This window comes from Dipodomys ordii, unplaced genomic scaffold (assembly GCF_000151885.1).
Source record: "Dipodomys ordii isolate 6190 unplaced genomic scaffold, Dord_2.0 Scaffold70, whole genome shotgun sequence".
Classification (NCBI taxonomy): domain Eukaryota; kingdom Metazoa; phylum Chordata; class Mammalia; order Rodentia; family Heteromyidae; genus Dipodomys; species Dipodomys ordii.
Genome location: NW_012267286.1, coordinates 3,675,353 through 3,693,521, shown reverse-complemented (window position 1 = coordinate 3,693,521; position 18,169 = coordinate 3,675,353). Strand labels below are relative to the sequence as shown.

Here is an 18,169-nt window from a genome sequence, read left to right as displayed (position 1 = left end):
GACATATTTTTATTTTATCAATAATTCACCAACATTTTTTTCCTCCCAGTCTGACAGCAATGCAAGTTTCCTTCGTGCTGCCCGTGCGGGCAACCTGGACAAGGTTGTGGAATACCTGAAGGGTGGGATCGACATCAACACCTGCAACCAGGTAAGGGCAGGGCCTCTGGTCCAGTCTCTATGATAAGAAAGCACCTGCTATCTAGGTAGAGGCTCAGTGTCCAAGGTGATGTTTCACCTGGATTTATTGACCTATCAGTGACTTAGTTGGAGGCAACCCAGTTTTTGCTTTGTTACCACTTGTGAAGTGTCAGATGTTTATTTAAAGAGCTCATATTACTAGCAAGGTAAATACATCAAAATAATAATTGATCTTCTGGGTGTGGCTGCACACACCTGTAAATCCCAGCACTTAGGAGGATTATGGGTTTGAGATCAACTTGGGCTACATTCAAAAAAACCCAACAACACATGAACATAGATATGGAGGGACAAAGAGTGGACAAATTCAGCAATGGCACTCACTGGACACCATGTTGAAGATGAACATACAACTGGAGGGGGGTTGTGGGAGGGGAAAACTGGTAGAGAGCTAGGGGAAGGGAGACATTGTCCAAAACGAAATATACTCTTTACCTGACTTATGTAACTGTAACCCCTCTGAATATCACCTTTATGATAGCAATAACAACTTAAATAAAAAAATAAAAAAAACTTGTATGTCAAATATGTCTGTGAAATGTTGCACTTAACCATTAGCTAGAATGTTGAGCAAGAATGTTTTATTTCTTGTTTATCCTTAGTTTAATACTCTAGATCTCTCTTTATTCATTCTCAGCTCTGCACATGTTTACTCATAGGTAACTGATTGTTACAATTTAAGATAAGGAAAAGGAGACCACATTGAAATGACTCCTACTGTTTTCTCCTGCTTGGTTTGGAAAAAATATGGTTTATAATATGAAGAACTTGAAACTGTGTTGGTTTAAATGAAGTCTTTGGCTTATTCATTTAACATTTCTCTTTTCAATAAGAACTGTAAAAACTACTAAATTACTAAACTGTAAAAACTACTAAACAACTACTAAACTGTAAAAACTACTAAACTACCAAATATTTTAAAAATATCATTTTCCCTCAAGAATAGTGATTTCTCTCTCTGTCTTTGTCTCTGTCTCTCTCTCTCTCGCTCTCTGGCTCTCTGTGTGTGTGTGTGTGATGGTACTGTGGCTTAAGACTCACATGCTGGCTGACTTTCCTGCTCACAGCTGGCACTCTACTATGTAAGCCACACCTTTAGTTCTGGTTTTTTGCTGGCTAAAGTCTCTAGGACTTGTCTGCCTGACTGGCTTCAAGCCATGATATTTAGATCTTAGCCTCCTCAGTAGCTAGGATTGCAGGGATGAGCTACCAGCACCTGGCTCTGTACTATTTTTGGCTGAGATTTTTAAACCATAAGTTAAAGTATCTAGAGCATCCTAGTAATCACTGTAAATTGCTAAGTGCTGTTACTGTTCGTGGTGGGTGGTGTGTGAATGTGCATGAGATAGAGATCTGACCAACAGTAAATAATCCTGGCTAATTTTTATTATTCCATTTGAAATTATTTATAGATAGTGAACCAATCCTAACCAATCCCTGGTACCTGTTCCGCTTAGTTTTATTTAATCTTGAGACCTGCCAAATAAACAAATTTCTCAACTGTAACTTCTCCTCTCCTCTAAACTTGTACTTGTGGATATCCTTCCCAAATGCCAGAGTCACCCCCTAACCCATGTCTCATCTTCCCACCTTCCATTTTTGAACTTCCAGTAGCTCTTATTTTCTCATAATTGCATAAATCCCCCCTGAACTAAGCTCTGGCTCATCTACTGCTCTCAGTTCTGTCAATTCTGTCTTTGACTGGCATTTCTAAAATAAAAACTTAATGATGACACTAACCCCAACTACCATCAACAGGGAAAAAGCTCCTTGTCCAGAGGAGCTGATTGTTTCAAAGTCACATGGAGACTTTTAAGGAAAGAAAGGACTTCCCTTGCTCCTTCTGAGAGAACAGAAAATCACTTTTAAGTGACCCAGGAGGGCAGAAGAGGCAGTTGGCAAAGCCAAAGTATTGCTATTCCTAAATATGCAATGATCAAGTTCTCTGGCATGTGAAAGCAAAGAAGAAGACATTTCCTCTAGTTGCTTGTAAGTCTGAGTTTCTAGGGAGAATTATGCCATGCAATAGAGAAACCAGGACTTTCTGTACCCTGTTGTATTTCTCAATGAAAGACAATCTGGGCTGTACCGGCTTTCCAAAAATACCACATGTGCTGGCATACAGAGATTCCTTCAAATGAAATTTGAGTCACAATTTTTTCTCTATAAAACTTCTTTTATAACTACCATGAGAACTGTGAAATTTGATCCAAAATTACTATTTAATAATGGTTGAAAGAGCATGAAAAAAATCACAACCTTGACACAAGAAAATATCTAAAAAATCTTCAAAGCTTTCCTTTTCCTAATGATTATATATATAAGCATTAACTTCTATTTTTTAAAGTATTAGGTGAGCAATATATGTACCCTAGTAGTTCTATGTTTTGAAAGGAAAAAATGCTGGCTCTGTTTCTGAAACTCATAAATTTTCTTATTTATTTATTGCACATGATCTAATGCTGTTATAAACACAGTTAACATCCAGACATTTAAAATAAACAGTGACATTTTCATAGAACTTTATAGCCAGTATAAAAGGGTGCTAGTGGCTGACACCAATAATACAATCTAAAGGAGCTCATGAAGCCCTTGGTTCAAGGTTTAGTACCAGTATGTGCACAAATGTATACATGTACACACACACACAGAGTTAAAAAGCCCCAGATGTTTCAGGTATTTTATCATGTGTAGAATTTACTCTTTCCACTTAATGACTTAAAAATAAAGAGTTGTAACTAATAGTTATTGGTGGGTGTAATCCTAGGTATGACAACAGTGTCTCACAATTACTTCTCTCTCTCTCTCTCTCTCTCTCTCTCTCTCTCTGTGTGTGTGTGTGTGTGTGTGTGAGTGTGGGGGTTTGAACTCAGGGAGCTTGGACGCTGTCCCTTAGTTCTTTTTCTTCCTTATTTTGTTCAAGGATAGTGCTCAGTAGAGCACACACCCTACTTCTGTTTTTTTGCTGATTAATTGGAAATAAAGGTCTCATGGACTCCCCCCCCCCAAAAAAAAATAAAAGCTGTCTTCAAGTGATGATCCTCAGATCTCAGTTTCCTATATAGCTAAGATTACAGGTGTGAGCTTTGACCTTTTACCATTAAAGTGGTAAAGACATACAATTATAGTTAATGCTTATGTTTTCTTTCACAAAACCAAAAGGCAATGTCAAAAACACCAATTTTAAAGCAATACGAATACTGTGAAAATAGCAAGCCTTTAGCAACAAGAAAGTCCATCTTCAATGACTTTGACATACACCAACATAGTGTGACTGGGACATAGAACAGTCTTGGAAGTCATGTTAAAAATGTGGATGCTGGAATCCGAATTCTAATTTTCTCTATCTCAGAGATCCTGGGCAATTAACTTCTGCGATTGTGGTCAGAACCATGGTGAAGTGAGTGCCTTTAGGACAACTGAATAAAACATTTGCACAATTCCTAGCAGAACAGGCACTCAGTAAATATTCATAATGTAATCTCTTAATCCTGATTCTTAACCTAAGCATTAGCAAAAATAATACCAATTTTCTGAGGCCAGACAGAATGTGAAATGGATTTCTAGTACCATCAAATAGAAAAGATTTTGTTTAGAAGGACTTTGGTAACAGTTACTATTAAATATATGTTGCATTGAACTAATTCTTTTTCTGAAACTAAAATTTTTTACATAAATGACATTTGGATCCATCCGGATTGGACTTTGGTTGAAAAATTCCAAAACCAATTTTATTAGCCTGGGATCTTAAAAAGGCTACAAACATGAATAAAAAAGAATTTAATTCTTGAGATTATTGGGGATGGGATGAGCTATAAACAGCTTCCAAATCAGTTGATTAGAGCACAGATACATGCACAAATAAAATATTTAATGGCTCTGGGTTTGTAATTGACCTCCCATTGAGAGGAACCTATGTTATGCTCCTTTTATGTGGATGGCTCTGGATTGTGTGCCTTTTGCTCTTGGATTCAATACCATCTTGTGATTTTTTTTTTAGTTCTTTCCATATACTGGCCAGCACTGGTCCAAGTTAGAACTGGATAATTTTTGGCTCATATACTTAGAATTGTGAATTTCAACATGGAGAGTTATTCAGGGTAAATCAATTCCAGGAGACTTTCCTAATTGCATTGTCTGTAGCTCTGTAAAGTTGGGATTGTTATTTGCAACTCCAGAGAAGAGGTACAGTCTACTGCATTCTGAAGGTGTTTGGAGTGTGACTCTTTCATCTGAAAGATGCTAGAATAACCTCAAACTATGGATTTCTGGGTGGTCTTCTTAGGTACTGTGTGTAGTGGTTGAGATTGGAACAGAGAATTTTATTTTTGGGGAATTCTCCTGAGCACTCTTTCTTCTGAACAAAGGAGAGGGGTTGCAGTACTGCCTAACTAATTTCACATACTAAAAACACACCATTCTTTTCTGTCAATCTGATCTCAGATGCAGCATTTGTTCATCAATTTTTTCAGACATGTATCTCTGTTTACTGTGTGAAGAGCATTGTCTTAGGTGCTAGGGATGGAAAGATACTCCAAAGAGCACAAACTCTGCTCTAATCTAACTTACCATCTAATATACCATCTAAGAGGAGAGACACAAAGAGAGAAACACCAGAGAAAAATGAAGAAGTGTAGAAGGAGAAAGGGCAGCCTATGGTATGGAGAAAAACACAATGAGAGAGAAAAAGAATACAAGGGGAGAATTGTGTCATTGTAGATAGGATGGTTAGTGAGGTTGAACATGGAAGCCAGCAGTATTTGATTGCAGGGAAGGAGTTGAACATTTGAGAAGCCTTGACAAATGAGCACTCCAAAAGGAAGCATGCAGCCATTTTCAAGGTCCCAGCCGGGAGTCTGGCTGCTGTGGAGTAGACTTAGGGAGAGTTGGCAGAGAGCAGAAAGCATCATCAGGCCATGTAAGACTCCATAGGCTATTTTAAGAACCTTGGTTTTAATTCTGAATAAGAGGAGTGATTAGAGAGTTTTAGCAGAGAAGCCACATAAGCTGACTTAGGTTTTAATAGTAACACTCAGAAAGGAAACAAGGGCAGGGGGCGGGGTGGATACTTTACAATTACTTTAGGTGAGAGATGAGGTGTTTTTCACTTGGGCAACAGGCAAGAGAGAGCTAAGAAGTGATTGGATTCTGAGTTCATTCTGAAAATCCAGCTGGTTGTGTGGAGGGATTTAGTGCAGGAAGAAAACAGAGGAGGGATGAAGGTTGGGATTTCCACTGTGGGTGGGAGGGTGGGGGGGTGGTGAGGCATGGTAAATTGAGGGTTGAGGTTTCCTGATCTGTGATGGAGATGAGGAGAGACTGGATGATCAGATTTTGGATAATGATGAGGTCAGTTTTCAACATCTTTCTTTGGATTTCTCTAGGTGGCATCCAAGATTAGATTAGGGAATTGAACAAATGAGTCTGGAAGTTTACAAAAGAGATTCTGGCTAGGCACTGGGTGCCTCACACCTGTAATCCTAGCTACTCAGGGGGCTGAGATCTAAACATCATGGTTCAAAGCCAGTCCAGACAGGAAAGCTTATGAAACTCTTATCTCCAATAAGGTACTCAGAAAAAGCCAGAAGTGGTACTGTGGCTCAAAGTGGTAGAGCACCCAGCCTTGAGCTAAAATGTTCAAGGACAACACCCAGGACTAAATTCAAGCCCCACAACTAACCAGAGAATCTGGGGGAATCTACATAGACAGTACTCAAACCATGTGACTAGAAGAGATTACCAGAAGAAGAAAGTATGCTATGACCAAGAGAAGAGCTTTGTGGTCTAAGGTTTAGGGCACTCCAACTTTTAGACATCAAGCTGGTCCAGGGGAGCAGTAGGAAAATGAGGAAGGGTGTTCAAAGGTGGGAGAGGAACACTTGTAGAGTATTGTGTTTTGGAAGCCAAAAATTATATATATATATATATATATATATATTCAAGTAAATGGAAGGATTGACTGTGTCCATGCTATAGATCAAACAAGCTGAGGAACTTTGCGTATAGAACTCTTAGTTGTTATAGTAACTGGTAATTTGGGTTAAAGCAATCTCAGGGGGAGTTGTAGCTCGAAAGCAATATTGGAGCTCATTCAATGGACAATAGGCAGACTGGGCATCCCTTCGAGGGTTGTTAATGGAAAGAGTAGAAGAGAACAAGGGAGGTAGCTTGGAGAAGAAGTGGAATCAAGGGAGACTTCCTTTTTTAATATAAAAGAAGTGCTAGCATTTTATTTCATTGTTGGAAAAAATCAGTAAGAAAGGAAATAATTGATGGTTCAAGAAAGAGAAAAGGGAGCAATAAAGAAAGAAGAATTACTGGAGGGTATCCTTGAGTAGTTGGTGTGTGTGTGTGTGTGTGTGTGCGTGTGTGTGTGTGTGTGTGTGTGTGTGTGTGTGTGTGGCCATTGCTAGGAACAAGGTTAGTTGAGAAATAAGGGCTTGCATACAAAGAAGCAGGAAATAGTGTGGGAGAGGTGCTGGCAGCTGGATGTGGGATGGGAGTTTTCAGTTAACTACTCGTATTTTTTCAGAAAGTATGAGTTAGGGTCATCAGCTGAGGGAAAAGGTGGGAGCAGGGTTGGTAGGGATTGAGAGAAGAGCAGGTGTAAAAGAGCTAGGATAGCAGAAGAAATTGGTCAAGGGTGACAATATGGCTGCCAGCCAGCATTTTCAGGATCAGCCGGAGGATTATAATCAGGAATTGCAGAAGAGTTCAGGCATCAGATTTCCTGCCATCATGTCCAGGTATGAAACCACAGGGGAGATGACAGAGAATCAGGAATGTGGGTTAGCTAACCATTGAAAGAAACATTGGAGAAATGCAAGTAAACATAGGAAATTCATACTAGGAAATGCCTGAAATAATTGTAAAAATCATGCACAGAATATTCTGCAGTGTGGAGACAAATAGACAGTAAAAAAAAATAAAAGTGGACTTTCGGTATCAGGTAAAGGATAGTTGGACTTGAATGCAAAACTCTGGAGGAATATTCTTGTTGTTTCACAGAACAAGATCTAAAGTATGGCCATGGACACAGTGGGTGAAGAAGACAAGAGGAAGTCTTTTTGGCAGAGCATATATTTTTGCTTTTATTCTCTTCACCCCTCTTGACATTCTCCTTTTGAGATCCTGCCACTCTCTCTGTCTTACAATACATTCTGATTTGACCTTTCATGACTCTCTCTCTCTCTCTCTCTCTCTCTCTCTCTCTCTTTCTCTCTCTCTCACACACACACTCTAATTTTGACTCCTCACCTCCGAAGAAACTTCAGGGTGACCCACTGGAATTTTCTTTCATTTCAATGAAAAATAAAACTTGTAGTTGATTCTGGCACACACTTGATTCTGATGCTTGTCAGGCTTAATAAATTTTATGTGAGAGGGAGAAAAGAAGTTCAGATTTTTAATGACCTTTTAAAAATATTTTTCATGAAATACTGAGTATATCTTACAACTGCAAGGAGACAAGACCCTATCTTATGAATATGTCTTTAAAAACTGAAAATCAGGCTCTCATTAATTATCTTCTGACTTAGAATGACAGAATTTTATCACTAAGGAACTTAAAGGATCAACTATCCTAAGTCAATTTATTTTTACTCCTTAATGGAAACTAGCTAAGCTGGACATGCATCCAACACTAGAGCATGCTAAAATTTCTTTTAATATTATTTTCAAATTTTGACATATTTAGATATTATATGCTTAGAAGCTTAGAAATAATTTTTAGGAGGTGAGATATTTCCTATATCCACAGAGTTGTAAATAGCGATAATGAGAAGTTGCAGTGAAAAATGAAATAGGACTGTATTGAAGAATCATGGATTACTTTCTGAGGGAGTGCTCAGAGTGCAATTTCTCAGGACAGTGATTTATGTCTCATAAGGTGCGATTCAAGATTTAAAAAATTAATGCAACAAAGTGCTTGGAATCAAGCTTGACTCACGATAACGAGCCTTCGTAAGTTTGAGATATGATTATAATTTGCTGCTTTCTCTTAAGTTTAATGTTCTACATCTCTTGAAAATGTGACTATTCAGTAGGTCCAATAGTTTTCTTTCTCTGAGATTTAGATGCGTATTTTGCTTTAATGTATTATGACAACCACTAAAGAAAGAATTTATAATTTCTCATAAAAATTAATCTAGTCAAAGAAATGAGACTATTAAGGATACAGGTGGACCCGTTGCAACAATGAGAAGTACAAGTTGTCATGTCGAAAATGAACTTTACAACTTTGGTGGGGGTGGGACGTTGGGTGGGGGGATGGGGGGAGGTTTGGAAGGGATGGGAAGGGGAAACAAAGGAGGAGGCTGCAATGCTTGATAAGAAATGTACTCACTATCTTGCCCATGTAATTGTAACCCCTCTGTACAGTATTTTCACAATAAAAAAATAAAAAAATAAAGAAAAAAAAAGAAATGTACTTCTTATCTTGCTCATGTAATTGTAACCCCTTTATATGGTATTTTCACAATTAAAATAAAACTAAAAGAAAAAAAAAGAAAATGGCATTGAAATTAGGTGAGGTAAAAATTTCAGTAAACAGTAGCTTTTTGAATTATTGACAAGAATGGTCACTTAATGGAGTGTAATCCTTACACAACTGCCTCCATTGTTCTGTTGGAAATCAAAATATTTTATAGAAATTAATACTTTTGCCAGCCTAGGTAAATATTATTTATATATGGAACTGGAATATGCCCAGTTCAGTTCTTCATAATTCATCAAGTCTCAGTGGTAGTAAATAGGAGAATAGAAAGAGTTAGGAATCTATTATTTCTTACATTTAATATCAGGAAATAATAAATTATGTTTTTAAATTGTCATACAGAATCCAAAGTGCATTAGTACATAACATTGTATAATCCCTTACAAGTAATTATCTCAAGAAGACATAGTTGGGCCTTATCTCTTTGTATGAAAGAATTAAGTTGAATGACACTGCTGGGTAATAGAGAGAATGAGTTTTCTGTTGTCTTGTACATGTGTTCACCACTTTGTCACACTCACACTTACAGCCCCCAATGTGGCCTTGGTTTAACAGTGATTCAGTGATGAACTCAACGTGCTTAATTCCACTCTTATCTGCGTCACAACACTTGTCTAAAATGGAATGCTTAACCTCAGAACACTTCTTTAAATGTCATCAGAACCCTATCCACCATCTGCTCTTATCCACCAACAGTTTATTCGCATGGTTTGAAGGGCATCTAGTTTCCAGGAGATGTCTAGATCTTAGGTTTTAGTTTTTTGTGTGCATGTTCCTGTGTGTGCGCGTGTGCGCGCGTGCACACACACACACACACACACAGATGCTTATGTGCATGTATATAGAAAGTTGCATTAAAAATAATCAAACACTTGAAGGAAGGGATGACATTGTCCAAAAAGAATTGTACTCAGTACTTGTCCTATGAAATGTAACTCCTCTGTACAACACCTTAATAATAACAATAAAATTATATTGTTAAAAACACTTAGGATGCATATATGTTCTGTTTTTTCTTGTATATAATGATTTGAAATATGCTGGACAGTAACCCATTGAGTTGATTTTATGATCTGTTTGTTTATCCATCATAACTGACAGTTCAAAATAGTTGCGTATAACTATTATTATTAATATTCACTATTATTATTACTTATCTGTGTTGGGTTTGAACTCAGGGCCTGGGTACTGACTCTTAGCATTTTTAGTTAAGGTTGACAGTCTACCATTTGAGTTACAGCTCTGTGTCCAGATTTTTGTGGTTAGAATTAAAAGTTTCAAGGATTTTTCCTGCCTAGGATTGCTTTGAACTTCCATCCTCAAATCTCAGCCTCCTTTGTAGCTCAGATTACAGGCGTGAACCATTAGCACCTGGCTATTACAAATAATTTAACAATTATGGATTTGGGAATGAGATGTGAGTTTTGCATTATGTTTTTACTTTTTGTCTTATTAGTGGTAAATTTCTTTGTAGCACCTTATTTGACTTCTGAGAATTTTAGTGTCATCCCTGTAACAATAATGCAACTGCAAGATATGCTATGATATGGAATAAGAAAAAAATAAAATATCACAGATATTAATACCATTATCTTTATTGTTTTCTCATTTGTTGAATATTTCTCATCATCGATAATGTCTTCATCCCTAGTAATTTGAGTAAACTTCTGTGTATGTGCCAGTACTGGAGTTTGGACTCAGAACCTGGTCACTGTTTCTTAGTTTTGTTTTTTTTTCATTTTATTTTATTTTATTTTGTGAACATAATGTACAGAGGGGTTACAATTACATGGGCAAGATAATGCGTACATTTCTTATCAAGCATTGCAGCCTCCTCCTTTGTTTCCCCTTCACATCCCTTCCCAGCCTCTCCCCCCCCCCCCCCACCCAATCTTCCCCCGCCCCCCCCCCCCAGCACCAACATTATACAGCTCGTTTTGGACATGACAACTTGTACTTCTCATTGTTGCAACAGGTCCACCTGTATCCTTAAATGACTTGTTTTTCCCCATCTCCTCTACAAGTTATACTGACATCAAATATAGTGAAAGCAGGGGTTATACTGTGGGGGAGGGACATACAAAGCAACAAAGAGATAATCTTATAAATGCGTTAGAAACAAATGCATGAAAGTAAAAAACATTAAAATACATATCTAAGGGTTCATTTTCCTAACATCACATTATCTGACCTTTTTTGCTTGACCCATACATATACTAGATATTTCTTAGTTATTTTTGATCAAGGCTAGTATTATCAGCCAGGGGCTCCAAAAGGAACTCCAGTATGGATAGGATGATTTAGAACCTGTATGGTTATGTCTAAAAATATTTTTATTCTAGGCACTTCCCTGGGAAATAAGTAGGGGTGTGTGTGTGTGTGTGTGTGTGTGTGTGTGTGTGTGCGTGTGTGCGCATGTATGTGTGTGTACTGGCCCCGAGGCTGAGTTTTTCTGATCAAGGCTATCTCTATATTACTCGAGCCTAGGCTAGCTTTGAACCTTGAACCTCAGATCTCAGGTAGCTAGGATTAAGTGTGTGAGTCACCAACTCATTGCTATCACTTCGTAAGTTTTTTTAAAATCAAGGCAGGTTTAGCTAATACCTCATGGAAAATTCATCTTTTGGGAATTGAAAAAGAGAGCCTGAACAATTTGAGAATACTAAATCAGGTTGCTCGTGAAAACGAGTTTCCTCTTGGATCACCTGTTTTGTTTACTTTGTTAAACCGTTGAAGACGAGCCAAGGTCCCATCCGCTGAATTGTGTTTTGTTTCATAAAAATAAAACCAATCATTAATTGTGTCCTAGTACGTAAGTCTTGGTTTAAAGAAGTCACCTCTGAAGATGTAGGGATAATTCAGATTAGTTATGGGTTGCTATAAGAAGTGAGGATTAATGGGGATATGTTAATGGATCATTTATATTGTTTAGTTTTTTTCCTCTATTGTATAGAGCATTCCATTGTTACTGATGCTTATGGAAGAGTGAGCTAGTAAATCTTTACAGGCAATGTTGTCCTCCTTGAGAAGAGTTTCTAGTTTGAGGGCCTCACCTACCCATGATCCCTATTTCCATTGCTGGACAGTGGTGTGGGCAAAGTTTCTCTATTACTTTCCTTTAAAGCACCCATTTTCTTCTCTTTCTTCTGTCACTCTTGGACATTCAGACTTTTAATTATCTTATCTTATTTTTGCATTTTATGGCAACTACAGGAGTTGCATAAATTAGTTGGATTGTAGTTAGTTACATAATCTAGCTAGAGATTGGAAATGAAAATCTCTGAGCCGGGTATGGGTGACTCAGGCCTGTCTGTAATCCTAGCTACTCAGGAAGTTGAGATCTGAGACTCAATCCAGGCCGGGCAGCAAAGTCTGTGGGACTCTTCTCTCCAATGAACTATCCAAGAGCTGGAAGTGTAGGTGTAGCTCAAGCTGTATTGCACCAGCCTTGAGCAAAAGAGCTAAAGGACAGCACCCAATCCCTGAGTTCGAGCTCCAGAATTGGCAGATACAATCACATACACACAAAATCTCTGACAAATAGATCTAGTGCTTAGCTGTTAATTGTTCTCCCCAAATCAAGTCTATAGTCTTCTATGAAGATTATAATTTGCGTAAAACCAATATCATGAATTTATTCATTGTGGCCTGCTTGATCAGTCCCTCTTATTTGAAAATGACAGCTAATTAAATTATTGCTAGAAGTGACCCTCTACCATGAAGTAGCAAACCTGATAGATATGTAGGTCAACTCTAGAAGTGACTCTTGAACTTGATTCAGTGTTTTCAGGTCGAAAAGTTAAAATTCTCCCCTCATGAATGCACATTTCAGTCAGGGATCTCAATTAGGTGGTGTGAATCCGATCTTACTGCACATCAGTGCCCTGTCTTTATTTTATTTTATTTATTTTTATTGTGAAAATACTGTCCAGAGGGGTTACAATTACATGGGCAAGGTAATGAGTACATTTCTTTTTTTTATTGTGAAAATACTGTCCAGAGGGGTTACAATTACATGGGCAAGATAATGAGTACATTTCTTATCAAGCATTGTAGCCTCCTCCTTTGTTTACCCTTTCCATCCCTTCCCAGCCTCCCCCTCCCCTGCTCCCCCACCTAATCCTCCCCACCCCCCACCAAAGTTGTAAATGCGTTAGAAACAAATGCATTAAAGAAAAAAACACATTTAAATACATATCTAAGGGTTCATTTTCCTAATATCACCTTATCTGACCTTTTCTGCTTGACTCAGACATATACTAGTTATACTAGTTATTGCAAATAATGGAAACCATGGGACCTATGTTTCTTTGGGCCTGGCTTACTTCACTTAATACAATTTTTTCCAAGTCTTTCCATTTCCTAACAAATGGGGCAGTGAGTGCCGTGTCTTTAAAATTGTGGATATCTCATCAGGACTATCAAGATTATTTTGATTGTCTGATTTCAGCACGTAAGATTTTTCACTCTTATTATTGTTTTTAAGTAGCTGCACAGAGGTTTCAATGCAATAAGTCAATTTATGAGTAGAATGCGTCTTGATCAGTGTCACCCTGCCTCTCCCAACCCAGTCATTTTCTCATTTCCTTGTTTCATTTTCACATATGTACATCAAATATTATGACTGTATTACCTTGTCTTTTAAAATAAGACTATTTTATCAACTGGATTCAACCCAGTAGTCAGGAAACTGGACTGCTGTTGTTATTATGATGATTATAGAGATGTTCTGAGGAGAGTGAGGTTTATCAACTTCATAGTCAGCAATGCTTAGTCTGTTAGATATTATTCAATCACCCTTGGATAAGTGTGCTTCAAAATAAACCATATAAAATACTTCTTCAACCCCAGCAATGATATTGTATAACTCATTTCAATATTCTGTTCCAATATAAAAATAATTACTGTTTTTTGATATCACTATTATGGTTATTTCTTATTAAAATTAAAATAAATGTACCCACCCTCTGTCCCTCCTGAAGATTTATATGTGAATATATCATACTAAATAAAAGAAGACAGAATCATAGAAATTAAAAATCAATATTAAAAAGATTATTTTTGATATTATTTATGAAATAATATTTTGTGGAGTAACTTCAGTCCATATGATGTACCTAAGATTATTTCATTTGGCATGTGGAAAATTGTTAAGCATTCAATACCCACACTAGAATGTGTTCTGTGTAGAGAGAATAGATATGGGAGCCAGTAGTAATTGACACTAAATGCCATCCACCTAACTTTACTTTTAATTATTTGTCTAAGCTTTACTATGGTGTCGAGTTTGGATTGTAATCCTGCCATGATGATGAGAAAGCTAATATTAATTCAGAGAAGTCTGGATTCATATGCAGTATTTTGTTGTTGTTGTTGATCATACTGGAGTTTGACCTCTGGGCTTCAGATTCACTCAGCTTGCTTGATTGGTTGGTGCTCTACCACTTGAGCCATGTCTGTAGTTCCAGATTTTTTAAATTGGAGATTAGAGTCCCACAGATGCATTTGCTCTGACTGGCTTTGAACCACTATCCTCAGATCTCAGCCTCCTCAACTCCCTGAGTAGCTAGGATTATAGATTCAAACCACCAGTGCCTGCTTCAATATCACATTCTCTCTTGTCCATCTGTCTGCCTACCTACCTACTATCTAGAACATTTTCTCTATTTCTTCACTATTTGATGGACACCTAGGCCCATTCTATAAGTTGACTACTGTGAATAGTGTTACAAAAAACATGGGTGTGTATGTGTCTGTGTGTATGTTGATGTATGTTCCTTCAGAGATATGTCCAGCAGTATGCTGGGAATTCAAACTTCTAAGATCCTTTCTTTCTAGTCTTAAAATCTTACATAGCTATGAGTTGATGACTTCCTTAGATTGTTAACTTATATTCATTTCTACTTTCAAAGGGAGTGGTTAGGAAGATAATATATGTAAAGAAGCTCAAATGATGTTTGGCCAATAACTAGTGATTGTTGATTTAATAATTTATGTATTGTCACATTGTTCCAGTGGTCTGCTCCTGTAGTTTTTCATTATCGTGATCATTGTTGTTTCTAGTTGATACTGTTAGAAGGCAGACAGATCATATACTGAGTTGTAGCAGAGCAAGAGCAGATTGTATTCTTTTAATATTTCTGTAATTGCCCCCAATATCATATAAAGGAAAAAGAAGAAAAAAGAAAGACAACAGAAAAAAATAAAAAAATCACAAATTTTCAATGGTATCCAACTTAGAAACACTAGACTTTTTTTCTTTCTTTAATTATTATTGTGAAAATACCATACAGAGGGGTTACAATGACATGGGCAAGATAGTGAATACATTTCTTATCAAGCATTGTTGCCTCCTCCTTTGTTTCCCCATACTAGACTTTTTATTAGCTAAAAGGAAATCTATCCAGTTCTCAATAATGGCATGTGCTTTCAGTGTCTTTTAGAAATTCTTTTTACTCTATTTATTTTCCTTCAAATTTGATTCAGTAGGGTTATGAAACAATTATTTTCTCTAGTGTGCTGAGAATATGAGTCCAATATTTATTCTATTATTTTTAGATTTAATCAATTCTTAGATTTTCCTCTTAAATTTTTAAATCATATTGTTTCTATCATTTTCCACCCAAAATTTGGGTGCATATTTTGAGACACTGTGGTACAGATTAGAATTAGTTATCATCTGATACACAGTGTTATTACTGTCTATAAATCCTAGGAGGATTTATAGACAGTATATATATAAGTGATTTATAGACAGTATATATATAAGTGATATTATAAGTGATGAGTTCTTAGCATAGAGCTTTTTTTTTGTTTTAATCTGTCTTGGGACTTGAACTCAGGGCTTGGATGCTGTTCCTGAGTTTTTTTAGCTCAAAGATATTGATCTACCCTTTTGAGCCATAGCACCACTTGTGGTTTTCTGGTGGTTAACTGGAGATTAAGAGTCTCATGGACTTTCCTTCCCTGGGCTGACTTCGAACAGTGATCCTCAGATCGCTTTCTGAGTAGCTAGAATTCCCAGAGTGAGACACCTGTATTGGGCTATTTTGAGATATAAAAGGACTAGTTTTTGGTTTTTTTTTGCAATCGATTATTGTGAACAGAATATATCCACTCACATACTCCTATGCACTGTGATTCTAGCATTGTTTCAAATAAAACAATGTGAGAACAAACAAAACCAAGCAAGAGGAATAAGGAAATGACTGTGTAGTTACTTAACTCATACAAAGACTGCATTTATTCTGCTTCCTGGTAAATAGCAAAAAAAAAAAAAAAGACAGGGATATTAAATGATGTGCCTTAAAAAATTAAAGACTAGTAAAATGAAACAAAGAACCTTTTCAGATTACTAAAACTTTTTTTGTACTGCTGAGATTTGCAGTAGTCCAAAGATTCAATGTCATAGAGACATAGGGTCATAGATGTTGCTCCAATGAACGTCTCTTGTATTGACCTTATGGAAAAAACAAATGTGTACTAATATTTCATAATGGAGTGAAGACATTTCTGTAGGGAGCAGAGATAATGTGTTCCAGATACATTGCTTTTTGGTGACCTAATTGAATATCTATCCTGATATTAATCTGGGGAATAACAAGTCAAAGTCTCTATTACATATAACTTGTCTTAGAAAAGACTCAGGCCATATATTTTCAAGCTTATGTTTAAGGTTGCAATAAAGAAAAATAAAACTAACAGGCTTCTAATGTGCATAGTATAGTGAAGGTTAGAAAAACACCACCATGCATTTCTGCCCAGTCTATTTTCTTTGAAAGCAAAAGAGAAAACAATAAATATTCTGACTATATGGTTCTGGCCACTCTTGCTTAGTAGCACAAAGTTGCCAAAACAGTCAATATAGATGAGTACCCTTTCTAATAACTGAACACAATGAAGGAAAATAACATAGAAGAAAATATCTGTAATCCTAACTTGTCCTTTACACAAACAATGTGGTACTAATACTTAGAACATTCATTTCTTTCTCTCTCTCTGTCTCTCTCTCTCTTTTTTTTGATCAACCTTGGGGCCTGAACTCTGGGCCTGAGCTTTGTCCCTCAGCTCTTCAGCTCAAGGCTAGTGCTCTACCGCTTGAGCCACAGAGCCACTTCCAGCTTTTTCTGATTACATGGTGCTAAGGAATTGAACCCAAGGCCTCATGCATTCAAGGCAAGCACTCTACCACTGAGCCAACTTCCCAGTCCAGAACATTCATTTAACATATACATATACCAATCTTCTGATCATACAACAATCTTTCGGATCACTTATTATCCCTAGAGAGTGAATTTCTTAGATGTATAGTTGGCAAATATTTTCTTCTATTTCATAAGTTGCCTCCAGTCTGCTATTTCCTTTGTTATGCAGAACCTTTCTAGCTTGACGTAATGACATTTGACTATTTTTACCTATGTTACCCTTATGGTTTTCAGATTTTCTTCAAGAAATGCAAACCAGTGTCATTTTCTTCTGGTGGGTTTATAATTTGGGAGTCTTATATTTTTTGAAGTCTTTAACTAATTTTGAATTGATTTTTTTCACTGCCGAGATTGTTAGCCTGCAGATATTTCGTTTTTTTGGGTATACTGATATATGTACTCTTGGCAACTTTGTCAAAACCCAGTTGACTATAAATGCATTAGTTTATCTTTGGGTTCTGTGTTCTTTCTTTCCCATAAGTCTCTGTATTTTTAATGGCAGTATCCTGCAACATTGATTATTATAATACATATGCTTTGAACTGTATCATGAGTTTTAGTGTGATGCTTCCAGCTTTGTTCACTTTCTTTAAGATTGCTTTGGCTAGTTTGAGTCTTCTGTCATTTCAAATGAGTTTTAGGAGGCTACTTTGTCTTTTCATTTTTGTTTGTTTGGATACATATTTCTGCAAAAATTTCATTGTTATTTGACAAGGATTGCATTGAATTAGCAGGTCAGGTTAAGGTAATATGGACCACATGACTTCATTCAGTACTGTTTGGGTAGATGAGACCTATACATTTTAATATATCAGAGATCAGAAGATAAATTTTAATGTTAATAAAGGTCATTTAGTGACATAATGCTAAATGTGTTTCAAGTATAGTGTTACAACTACAGGTGTGTTGCCTTAAAAATCGAGTCTTTTTTAATCTTTTTATAAATGGGAAAAATCCACTGCCACTTGTTAAAAAATAAGCCTTATTAAATCTCTAGATGTCCCAGAAAGTGGACAGAGAATTCTAATTTTGGCCAGCACAATCAATGATACAGAATTACTATTTTTTTAAACCTTGTTGGAAGTATTGAGATATTGCTGCATGAAGTCAAAGTTTCTTGAATTGAAGTTGCCAAATGAGCACGTACTTTTCCGAATCACATACACTGAAAATCAGTCTGTCTGAATTAAATAGATTCAAGTCAATGTAAAACTTACAAGGAAAAGGAGGGACCAGAATTTGCCCAGTCCTCTGGCTTGTGTGTATGAGT

The 18,169-nt window shown here is 36.7% G+C and overlaps 1 protein-coding gene across 1 annotated transcript in view; it reads left to right on the top strand.

The window, feature by feature from the left end:
• Positions 1 to 18,169, top strand: part of Ank2 (ankyrin 2, neuronal) — a 298,210-nt gene that overhangs the window by 123,543 nt on the left and 156,498 nt on the right. The window contains exon 2 of the mRNA XM_013023813.1: positions 50 to 151. Within this exon, the coding sequence (XP_012879267.1) occupies positions 50 to 151 (102 nt within the window). The remainder of the gene's footprint in view (positions 1 to 49; positions 152 to 18,169) is intronic.